Source organism: Panthera tigris, chromosome C2 (genome assembly GCF_018350195.1).
Source record: "Panthera tigris isolate Pti1 chromosome C2, P.tigris_Pti1_mat1.1, whole genome shotgun sequence".
In the NCBI taxonomy this organism is placed as follows: domain Eukaryota; kingdom Metazoa; phylum Chordata; class Mammalia; order Carnivora; family Felidae; genus Panthera; species Panthera tigris.
In genome coordinates, this window is record NC_056668.1 from 67,467,446 (window position 1) to 67,479,968 (window position 12,523).

Below are 12,523 nucleotides of genomic sequence, written 5' to 3' on the forward strand. Positions count from 1 at the left end.
TTTGCAAATGACATACCTGATAAAGACTCAGTATCCAAAATATATAAACCAACACCCAAAAAACAAATAATCAAATTGAAAACTGGGAAAAAGACATGAACAGACATTTCTCCAAAGAAGACATTCAGATGGCCAACAGACACATGAAAAGATGCTCAACATCACTCATCAGGGAAATGAAAATCAAAACCACAATGAGATATCACCTCACATCTGTTAGAGTAGCTAAAATAAAAAAACACAAGAAACAATTAACTGGAATTTTAAAACTTCTTTAAAAATTAAAACACACACACACACACACACACACACACACACAACAACAACAACAAATGTTGGCAAGTATGTGGGGGGAAAAGTTACCCTCATGCCCTGTTGGTGGTAATGCAAACTGGTGCAGCCACTGTGGAAGACAGTATGGAGATTCCTCAAAAAATTAAAAATAGAATTACCATATGATCCAGTAATTCCACTATTCCCAAAGAATACAAAAACACTAATTTGAAAAGATATATGCACCCCTATGTTTATTGCAGCATTATTTACAGTAGCCAAATTATGAAAGCAGCCCCTTGATAGATGAATCAATAAAGAAGATACGGTATAGATATACCCAATGGAATATTATTCATCCCCTCCCAAAATAATAAAATCTTGCCATTTACAACAACATGAATGGAGCTAGAGGATATAACGCTAAGTGAAATAAGCCAGGGAGAGAAAGACAAATACCATATGATTTCGCGGATATGTGGAATTTAAGAAACAAAACAAAGAAAAAAAAAAGAAACCAAGAAATATACTGTTAACTATAGAGAACATACATTGTTAACAGAGGGGAGGTGGGTGGGGTTGGTGAAATAGGTGAAAGGGATTTAAAAAAAGAGGAAGAATGCTGGTTACAGTAAGAGGAGGAAGAAGTGTTCTGTGTAAGGATATGAGGGTGAGGAAATTTTGGAAGCATAGGGAAATACAGATTTCAGAATAGGCAAGAGATAAATGGTGAGATTAGCTGGCCTTTACATTACAGAACTCTGAAGTCAAATTTGGGCAAAGTCACAGTGGATTCAGCCTTTATAAGAGCTTTTCTCTCTGCATAAAGTATTCTTCCATCTCTGCTCCTGATTTGCTACATCCCTCTTTCACCTACCTCTTACAAATACTTCAGGTTTCATCTTGAGTTTCACTTTCTTCAGAAGGCCTTCCTCCCAACCCCTGATTAATTTATTCCTCTCCCTCTTAATTTTTTCCAAAGAATCTGTAAATCCTCTTTTATTATACTCAATCATATAGCTGCATTTCTGATTATTCAGGCTGCCAGCTGCCTGAAGATATTTGCCTTGTCTGGCATCATGTCCCCAGTATCCAGAAAAATGGAACACATCTGATGATCAAGAAATATTTGGTGAATTAATCATTTGGCCTCATGATGCTTGAATGGCATTGCTTGATATGGCTGAATCCAAATATGATATCAGTAGAATATCAGCCTTTTGATGTCCTTCCACTTCGAATAATGTCATTTTACATATAACTTTTCAAAGCCAGTTACTCAGACAAAGGTGATTTATTTTGATATCTAAAACACTATATAAGATTATCTGGAAAATCCAAAAGCATCCTGCTATTACACTATCCATTTTAGAAACTAAAAAGGCTTGGATTGTATGCTAGAAAAATCCCTTCATTACACGTAAAACATTTTTGCTGTTACCTATAGTAAAAGAGGTGAAAGGACAACTTGAAGGAGAGGGAATGGTCCTGAGAGTGTTTTAGTTGGGATCTATCCACCTCAATACCAAGAGATGAAGACAAAGATGAAAGAACTAAGATGTGAGGATGTGGTGGGTCCCTTGAATAACACAATCAGTCCACATGGACAACCCATTTGACATATTCAAGCCACTCTGACTTACTGATGGTCATTACTTGGATAGTTCCTCCAAAGTAAGGACATGCCAGTTGTCAAAATGTGGAGGTTAATCAACAGAGGTTAATCAACAGAGCTACCACTTGAGAATCTTTCCCAAGGCTGCTGTGAAGATAGCATCATTGGTCCTGCTGAGTCATTCTGTGGTTGTACATGATCCTGGGTGCAAGTCCACAAATATCGAGGCATAGCCTGTGTGCCACTAAAAATAACAAAGGTTTCAGGGTTGGAGACATTGTCAACCACGCTGTCATGGCTATCTATGTCTCCAGGACTCAACGGTGGGGGGAAAATATTTAAATGATGACCCTGACAGAAGGAGCCTGTGAGTACTTCAGCTTCAAACACATAGATCAGTTCATCTGTGGCAGATGTATTCTTGACTTGGTATGCTAGGTTTTTCAGATTCTTGGTGAAGTATATACCAACTCCATATTTTGGGTCTGATAAAAGAAAAAAAAAGATCATTATGATCTGTTGAATCATATTGCCTATTTGGGTACTAACATGTATACTCTCTCTAGTCCTATTACATTTTCTAGTAGCCACATAAAAAGGTAAAAAGAAACAGGTAAAACTAATGTAATTATTTTTATTTAATCTGTTATATTCAGTATGGTATTTCAACATGTAATCAATATAAAAGTTATTAAGGAGATATTGTATATTCTTTTCTTTGGTAGTGGTCTTTAAAATCAGTATATATTGGGGTGCTTAGGTGGCTCAGTTGGTTAAGCGTCTGACTTCGGCTCAGGTCTTGATCTCATTGTTCATGAGTTCGAGCCCCAAATCAGGCTCTGTGCTGACAGTTCAGAGCCTGGAGCCTGGAGCTTGCTTCATATTCTTTCTGTGTCTCCCTCTCTCTCTACCCCTACACACCCCCAACTCAAAAATAAAAAAAACATTAAAAAAATTAAAAATAAACAAATAAAATCAAGTGTAATTAATTTACACTTAGAGCATGTCTCAATTCAGATTAACCACATTTTAAGTGCACCATAGCCACATGTGGCTAGTGGCAACCATTTGGACAATGCAGCTCTAGGGCTTAAAAAAATGACTAAGACATGATCCCTGGTCTCAACAATTCACAAAGGGAACTCCCCACATGTAAACACAATTTTATGTGGAGAGCAAATATTTTGAGATAAAAATCAGAGATTTATTTCCTGGGAGTTTCTTCTTGCTCTTGATTCCTCCACCCATTGAGTTCTTCCTACTTATTACTCAGGGAAAAAAGGATAGAGCTTAGAATAAGGTCAGTTTGTGTGTGTGTGTGTGTGTGTGTGTGTGTGTGTTTGTGTGTGTATAATTATATCCTATGTAATTAATTTTAATCAAAGCAGAGACTGTGGTCTTGAAAGTTAGGTTTTATGAGAGAGAAAAGGGTTTTTTGAACCAAAATCTAAAAACCTAAAGAATTCAGGGCGCCTGGGTGGCTCAGTCAGTTAAGCATCCGACTCTCTGTTTTGGCTCAGGTCATGATTTCATGGTTTCGGGAGTTTGAGCCCTGCATCAGGCTCTGTGCTAGCAGTGTGGAGCCCACTTGGATTTTCTCTTTTTCCCTCTCTCTCTACCCCTCCCTCATTCATGCTCTCTCTGTCTCTCTCAAAATAAATAAATAAACTTTAAAAATAAATAAAAATTAATAAAAACCTAAAGAATTCATAGCATGGTGTTTATGCCATATGTAACAGAGGAGAGAAGGATGAAAGATATTCTCAGAATAATTTTCTCACTTCAAAATAAATAAAAATTCTTCATTTCACCTGGTAGGAAGAGAAGAACCAGAGAGGACATGACTAGAACTCTTGGGGATTCTGAGAAGGGGCTCACTTCACTGCTCCATTCCCTCAAAAGAGCCCTGGGAGTCAAGATGGGGCAGAACAACAAGAATCTTGGAAAAACAGGGACGGGTACTTCTAAAGTAGAAGGAACCATTGCCTGACTCTACTGGGTACAGCCCCCTCCTCCAGTCTGGCATCTAAGTGAAAAGTAGCAATGGCTGGGGAAGATGTCCAGAACAGTTGAGGACTGCTATATAAGACCTTGCACTTCAGCTTGGAGGATGTGCACACTCAAAAATTTCCTGTGCTCTAGGACAGGCACAGACAGTGGCTTGGAAAGGAATTCCTTCAGCATGAAAAACAGTGCCCTGTGGAGACACTAAGAGCAAAGGGCACCATGAATTTAAGCACTGGAGGGTGCTAATGACTGATGCCCAGGATGGCTTATCTAGCAGAGGACATTGGGAGGCAGAGAACAGATAGATGCAGACCATGAACCAAACCACCTTCCTCACAAATGCCTGTCCCATAATCTAAAGCACTCTCAGAAGAGAAGAAGGGGAACACCTTGCAGGAACTGAGTTTAAACCCCAAAGGGACTAAGAAAACTCTGAAAATGACTGAGTTCATCTTGAACCATCAAGAGTTTTCCTCATCTGCAGACATAGGAGCATGAGATGTAGGTAAAGTTCCATTTTACAGCAATAAAGAAGACAAGACCCACACCCAGGTTTTGTGGAACTGTAAATTTTGATACTTATTGGAGTTACAGATGTGGTAACAAAGGAATATCAGAAGTGCAGGAGGACAGAAGAGGAAGCAAGTTCCTGGGCCTGCAGGAGTTAGGGAAGGTGTCAACCAGGACATGCCATTTGAGCTATGTCTGGAAGAAAGAATGGGACTTTGCGGGCTAAAAAAGGATGAGAGAGGAAGGCATTCCACATGCAAAGGCATAAAGGCAGGAAATCTCCAGCACATTTAGGAAACTCTTAAGCAGTTCATGGCTGAAGTGTTGAGGAACATAGTGACAAGGTGGGTGAATAATGTGGGGCTAGGGCCTTACGTGCTTTGCTAAGGGGTTTGGGGTTTTACCTTGTAGGCGACTAGAAAAATAGATATTAAACAAGCATGTATTTTGATGAGCTCTGGTACTTGTTTAAAAAACATTGCTATTGGTTTAACCCTTCTAGAAAAAATCTTTTAAACCTTAACGGAGATTGATTATGAAAACACTTAGGCACGCTCATCAAAATGGAGATATCATTTCTTTAAAAGTTTGGTCTTTATGCTCTTTAATTGAGATGGCTTTATAGCCTTTACAGTCTGACTCAGAACAAAATATAAGTTCACCTAAATTAAAAACTCATCAAGAAGAAGGAGATGAGTCGGATTTTACATCTGATAGTTTTGAGGATGAATCTTCTTCTGAAGAAATCAAGGCTATAGCGCCTGAGGAAGATACTTCACCAGAATGGCCTCTACCGCCACTCACAAATGATAACTTGGAGGCTACTGCCCCTCCTTACAATAAAGTATACCCCCCTCCTTTACCTGAAAAATTACCACTCATGTTAAATGCAAGACTGCCTATCCAGTCACTTCCAATCCTTTTTCTAATGACCAGCCTCATTCCGACTCGAGTATGAGGACCTTCACTTAATGTTTGCAGGCTCATCTTTTGCAACTCCGGCCATACTCCCTGCAACACGTGTACTTTTTTAGGATGATAATTCTGGTAGCAGAGTAAAGGATAGGTTGGATAGGGTTGGTTTTGAGGCAAGGAAAGGACCTGATGATTGCCCAGGCCCAGGGGAAGAACAACAAAGGCAGTAGGAATAGCAAGGTGAGACTGGGCTGCAAAGGTCACCGAGAGAGAACCAGTAGGGCTGTGTGACTGCCTGGACATAAGAATGAGAGGAAGGAAGGAGTGGAAGATGGTAGAGTTTCCAGCTTAGGAGACCCAGTAGATAGATGGTCATGGTATTAGTCAGGTTAGGGAGTACTGGGGGGCAGGGGGAAGCATATTTCTCAGGGTAAAGTATGGCCAAGAAAAGAGTTCAGTCTGAGGTAGCTCTGGAACATCTAGGCAGAAATGTTCAAAAGACAGTCAGAAATATGGACCTGCAGGTCAGGGGAGAGGTAGGGGGTCAGAGTTACAAATTCATAAGTCATCCATAGAGGTAGGAGTTTGAAGCCATAGGAATGGGTGCAATCACCCAGGGTGACACTGTAGGGTTACAAAAGAGAAGGATTCCTTTTGCACTCCAGAAAACACGAACATTTAAAGAATGGGCAACAGATGGACTCACTAGATTATAAATTTTAAGGGTAGGAACTCTGTGTGTTCTGTTTACTGTGGTATTCCTCTCACCTAGCACAGGGCCTGGCTTATAGAACGTGTTCAAGAAACACTTGTGGAATGAATGGATGAACCCAATAAAAAAAATCGCAAGCATGTATTCTTCTTCTTGCTACATTCAGCCAAGCCCTACAAGCAAGAGATGAACTGGCTGGAATACAAGGCAATATAGAAAATATATACATACAACTTCATTAATAGAAGCTCCTGTGCCTATAGGTAGCCATCTGAATTGACCAAGAGTCCCATAATTTGGAACCTTGCAGGGTAAAAAAGACTTTGTAGTCCAAATGAAAACTAGGTTAGGGGCACCTGGATGGCTTAGTCAGTTAAGCATCTCACTCTTGATTTCGGCTCAGGTCATGACCTCACGGTTCGTGAGATCAAGCCCCACATCAGACTCTGTGCTAACAATGCAGAGCCTGCTTGGGATTCTCTTTCTCCCTCTCTCTTTGCCCCTTCCTCTGCCCATGCTCGCTCTCTCTCTCTGTCTCAGAATATACGTTCAAAAAAAAAAAAACTAGGTTTAAAAAAGAGTTGCAAAACAATTTCGGGGTAATAAAATATCTCCTGTGTTTCTCAAGCACCTTTGGTGAAGCATGCTCCCCACAGACATGTTGGTACAGTCACATTATGGGTATAATGACTCTAATCATCTGAACTGCCTCAGGCAGTGGGTGTTAAGCTGAGAGCTAGGGACATGGACAGAGCACAGAGGCCAGTAGGTAAAAGACAAGAATCTTAAGGCTTAAAGACTAGATGGAGACAAGACCTTTAGCTGGGTTATAAAGACACAAACTTGACCAGAAGCAAACAGGTTTCCTGCCTGCTGAGGTTTTAAAGGAACTGTATTGCTGAAGACACTGCAAGCCTGGCTACAGTAGCCTGAGAGCATTCTAGTCCCTGAGGCAATCCACGGACCCCTGATAGGCAGAGGGCCTAGAAATGACCAAGGGTGGCAACACATAAGGAAGATTCTTCCCAGAGTGGAAAACAAGGGTCTTACCACTCCCAGAATAGAGAATCCTCTCTATGCCTATCCAGCAGTATGATTAGTGGTATGGACCAGTGACTTTCCTCCTACCATTTAGAAATGGGAGGGGTTTTATTTTTAAGTTTATTTATTTTGTTAGAGAGAGAGAGAGGCAAAGAGAGAGGAGAGAGAGAATCCCAAGCAGGCTCCACACTGTCAGTGCAGAGCCTGATGCGGGGATCGAACTCACGAAGTGAGATCATGACCTGAGCTGAAATCAAGAGTTAATGCTTAACTGACTGGGTCACCCAGACACCCCTAGAAATTGGAGTTTTTATTGCAATTTTCCTGCTCCTTCTCCTCTCATTATATAACAAGTGGGTTAGGGCAATTACTTTGCTTTTAAGCTTTAAGAGAGGACTTTCTGGATTTGAAGCTGATGATGAGACAAGATGAGATTTGGAGGCTGTCTTCCTTGGGAGGTGGTGTATGTGTCTTTTAGGGAAAAAGACATGTACAGATGTCAGGCAGGCAATTAGCAGTGTCTGCCACAGGATTGAAAAGAAGGCACTACTGGATTTGAAAAATAGGACAGTGATGGTCTTAGAATAGTTTAGGTAAGGGTAGGGAGGGGGAGTGCAGAGAAGGCCAGTTACAATGGGTTTAGGAGCAAATGGATGTTGTGAATTTTTAAGACTTTGCCAATATCACTTTTCTAGTTATAATCAAAGACTTCTTGGTGGGGATTCACTTGTGAGTTTTTACCCCCAGGAATTTTCCATGTTCAATTTTTACTCCAGGTATTGCTTATGTTCTCTCTGGGGCAAAGAGATGATTTCTAGACACTTTGCTTTCTAGAAATCAAGAGTTGGAGTTAGCTTCACAGCAAGGATCATGCTATATATTTTGAAAGATAAAGATCAAGAACATAGTCAATAGATCAGGCAAAATCAAGCCTCATCGTTAGGTATCCATCATGATCATCACTAAACTTCTTAGGCTCCTTTGGAGACATCTGAAGGGGATAAAACAGCAGTTAAATATGCAATATTTTCATACAACTGAAAAGAGACATGAGAGCTACACATAGAAGCCCCATAGCTGAAAAGGATCTTAAGATGTTATTTACTTCCCCTGCCAGATATCTAATTCATTCACTAGCAGCCTACAGGAAATGAAGAGGATGGAAGAGAAAAGAGCAACTTTATGAAGTTCAGGAAAGTGCTCTTTTGATTAAGGGATGAGGTTTGGTAATGTTGATAATAATTTTGTGGAAATAAGCCAAAAAAAAAAAAAAAAAGAGAGAGAGAGAGAGAAAAGCTTCAGGGTGCTCTCTGCAGATAAAACACATGACCACAGAAAAGAGAAAAACAGTGAACTGTAGTCTCACCGTTCACTTTTGTCAACATTAAACCCATCAGCAATAAAAAATATGAAGGAAAAATAAAAAATATGACCCTTTCCAAATGACTTTACCACAAAATCCCACTTACAAGCGATCCCCTCACCACAGCAACAAATACTATTAGTGGTGAGTCATCTGCTGATGTCTGCTTACCAGTTCCCACATATAGAGCCCCCCAGTGATGAGGGGCTAATACCTACCACAGGGCATCGAGTACATTCTTTGAAAGCCAACTCTGCATACTGCTTCACAGAACTGGTAAGGAACTTGCTGAAACAACCTGTGGCTCACAGGATCCCTATGTGTTCTTTCTTCCACCATTTTCTTCTTTCTTTGGAAGACAGCCATGAGAAACACATTGTCAATTTCCTCCACCTATGACCCAAGGATATGAAAAACAGAAAAAACTGAAAAAAAAGGGTGAGAACCCGTATTTCAAGTGCCTGATACTCCACTTCAAAGATAATGGTTCTTACGTGCATATTACTTTGCAAGCAATTTACTTTTTATATAAAGTTTTTAAAGAGTCTCTCCGAGCCCCAACCCTCTCCTACTTTGACTTCTGTCTCTTCAAAACTCCCTGTCCCTTCTTTGATAAATCCACTTAATAAAAATTCACTGAGCACTCACCATATGCCAAGAAGTGGTAACGAATTGGTCAACAGTGTATACACATTCTTGGCCTTCTTTAAGAGCCCACAGTTTAATGAGAGGTAAAAATAGGTAAACAATTATAATACAGTGTGGTATATGCTATTCCATTTCTTTCACTTTGCTTCAAGATAGGCAGATAACTTTCCCCCAAATCTTCATCGGTGCTTCTGTATATCCTGACATCATTTCTACCTCCTGGTGCCCATCCCTGCCCCACTTTCAGTCTTAATCCCAGGGTTCCAGGTCAATGAGCAGCTGGCTTAGAGTCATCAGCAGGTGAATTCTTCTTTTGGTTATAGACCCACGACAGGTCAAACCCTTCCCTTAATTAAGTATACCTTTATAACCTGCAAACCACAGCTTTCAAACTGTTTCTTCTGATTCTGAATTTCCTCAGTTGAAAGCTTAAGGCATTTCAGAAATGTATTCCTTTTCATTTCATCCTGGTTTTTTGGTTGCCAATCAGTCCATTGTCCTAAAAACGAGTAACACAAAACTTGGTCTCAATACTCTGTGAGATGAAAAAGGTTTGTAAAGAAATGTAATGAAACAAATTATAGATGTTTAAAGGAATAGATTAGCCAGTTTACACTGTATGCCTTACATGTTTAGGCATGCAAGGAAAGTATCATATAATGAGAAGTCATAGGATAAGAGAGGGGGCTAATAAATTTGTCCTCACATGATTTGGATTATGAGGCTGAGGGGGTGAGAGAAAAAAGAGCATTAGTATATACTTCCCCCATCAATGTTGTAATGATGATATAGAATTGTGTTGCCAATAGGTAATGTTTATATTTCTTGCCAGGATGCTCATCAACAAAAAGATACAGGCATAACAAAACATTAAGGAATGATGAAAAACAGTATGACATTTACATAAAACTTCAAGATTCTCAAAAAGATTTCATATCTCAACGTCATTTGAGCATTTTAACACCACCACTGAAATAATTATAATTAACACACTTTTACAACGAAGGAAATTGAAACTCAGAGAAGTTAAGTGACTTGCCTGATATCACATAGCTAATAGGTACATACCCAGGAGTATAAACCTGGCTTTCATCAGTGCCTTCTGTAAGTGGCAAGGCAGAATATTTGGTACATGTATCACTCATATGCCACCCAACCACAAAGAGCAAAATTTGGAGATTCAGAGTCTATGGTGTCCTGTCTTTCCTCCCTTCCTTCCTTTTTTCCTTTTTTTCTTCCTTTGTTCCTTCTCCCTTAACTTTCCTTCCTTCCTTCCTTTTTATTTTTTTTTTCAACGTTTTTAATTTATTTTTGGGACAGAGAGAGACAGAGCATGAACGGGGGAGGGGCAGAGAGAGAGGGAGACACAGAATCGGAAGCAGGCTCCAGGCTCCGAGCCATCAGCCCAGAGCCTGACGCGGGGCTCGAACTCACGGACCGCGAGATCGTGACCTGGCTGAAGTCGGACGCTTAACCGACTGCGCCACCCAGGCGCCCCCTTCCTTCCTTTTTAAATTCAAGGGACAACCTGTTATTGCCCAGCAACTCCTTATTGGACAAAATACACAGTGGACAAATGGACCCCACCACCACTATCAAAAAGACTTCTCTTCTTTCAGTTTATTTTCAGTTTGACGTAAACCCAAATATACAAAAATGACAAAATTCCCAGCACATTATTTAATTGAGTGGTCTCAATTTAACCACAAAAAAGCAGATAATAAATCCTAAGAAAGTCACTAGAGGGGCCAAGTTGTAAATCTGGAAAGCAGGAAGGACAAAATTTCATAGCAGAGAAACTCCAAACCCAGGAAATTTCTAAGTAAGAGACTGTAAATTAAATCTCAAGAGCAATAGCTGACCTTAATAAAGTACAGTAATAGAATTCAGTTCACTTGAGTTCAGCAACTCATTTACTGAGCTCCTATTATATGCCTGGCGCTGGGTTGGGCACCGAAGAAGCACTCACCAGGAAAGATTTAAAAAGCAGCATAGGGGCGCCTGGGTGGCGCAGTCGGTTAAGCGTCCGACTTCAGCCAGGTCACGATCTCGCGGTCCGTGAGTTCGAGCCCCGCGTCAGGCTCTGGGCTGACGGCTCAGAGCCTGGAGCCTGTTTCCGATTCTGTGTCTCCCTCTCTCTCTGCCCCTCCCCCGTTCATGCTCTGTCTCTCTCTGTCCCAAAAATAAAAACAAAAAATGTTGAAAAAAAAAAATTAAAAAAAAAAAAAAAAAAAAAAAGCAGCATAAAAGAGGAAATCCCTAACTTCTATTACTTAAATTTTATTGTTCTGACGGATAGTTGATGTTTCTTGTAGTAATAACTCATTGAAAATGTATCCATTTTGTTAATGAAGGTCTTAATCTGATTAAGAGAGGGTGAGTCTGTAGGAAACTCTGAAACACTGCTGTGGGATAATATGCTTAGTCATCACCTATCAAAAATGCCACCTTGCACCAGAACATGGGACTCACATGACTAAATTGCCAACTGCTGGGAGAGTGGATCAACCTTATGAATGCAGTTAGTTTAAAGTAATGCCACAAGTTTTATAGGCCAGTGGTTTTTTTGCCTCTTGTTCTCTTGGAAAGTATCAGAGTCAATTTAAATATCCACAGTCATTACAATTCAAACTAAGTAGAAATGAAAATCTTTGGTCTTATCCTTGTGTATTATTTTTGTGCATGTTCTTTGACACTGGTTTTTCTGGGGAATGTGGATAAAACACTTATTGTATACTCCCACTCACTTTGACCACAACTGCCTGAATTATTTTTACAAACACAAGTGAAAATAAGGTGCCCTTTAAAATTTCACATATGAATTTTTGTACCAAACCCATCAACATCACAGTGATCTTTCTACAATACAAGTCTGACCTTATCTTTGCTTAAAATCCTTCAAGGCTCCCCATTTGTTCAAGAAAAACTCTGAACTCTTCCATGTGATTTATAAAGTCTTTCATAATCTAGACCCTGCTATGGTCTGATTGCTTGAAAAGTTTCTTTACCTTACTAATTTCTACTTCTTCTTCTTTTTTTTTTTTTTTTTTAGAGAGAAAGAGAGAGAGAGACAGCAAGCAGAGAAGGGGCAGAGGCAGAAGAGAGAAAAATCTCAAGCACACTCCACGTCTAGTGCAGAGCCCAAAGCAGGGCTTGAACTCACGACCATGAGATCTTGGCCTGAGCCGAAATCAAGAGCAGCACACTCAATTGACTAAGACACCCAGGAACCTCTCTACTTATTCTTCATTCTCCATTTATGACACCTTCTCTGAGAAGCCTTCCCTTGACCTCCCAAGTCTGGGTTAAGTGCCTAAATTGGTATCCTGAGACCAATTTCAAAGTCTCTGTGTGTAGGAGGGTTTCCCATATGTACAACCAAGCAATTCCGCTATTGTCTATCCAAAGATAGCATCAGATTCCACAGGTTAGGGGTTCA

The 12,523-nt window shown here is 40.1% G+C and overlaps 1 protein-coding gene across 4 annotated transcripts in view; it reads right to left on the reverse strand.

Moving 5' to 3' along the window:
* Positions 1 to 824: 824 nt before the first annotated feature.
* Positions 825 to 12,523, reverse strand: part of PARP9 (poly(ADP-ribose) polymerase family member 9) — a 62,961-nt gene continuing 51,262 nt past the window's right edge. For all 4 annotated transcript variants that reach the window (XM_042957205.1, XM_042957206.1, XM_042957207.1 and 1 more), the window contains 3 exons: positions 9,447 to 9,583; positions 8,655 to 8,829; positions 825 to 2,373 (listed from right to left, as the gene is read on the reverse strand). In XM_042957205.1, coding sequence (XP_042813139.1) covers positions 1,994 to 2,373; positions 8,655 to 8,829; positions 9,447 to 9,583 — 692 coding nt within the window. In that variant the 3' untranslated portion in view covers positions 825 to 1,993. The remainder of the gene's footprint in view (positions 2,374 to 8,654; positions 8,830 to 9,446; positions 9,584 to 12,523) is intronic.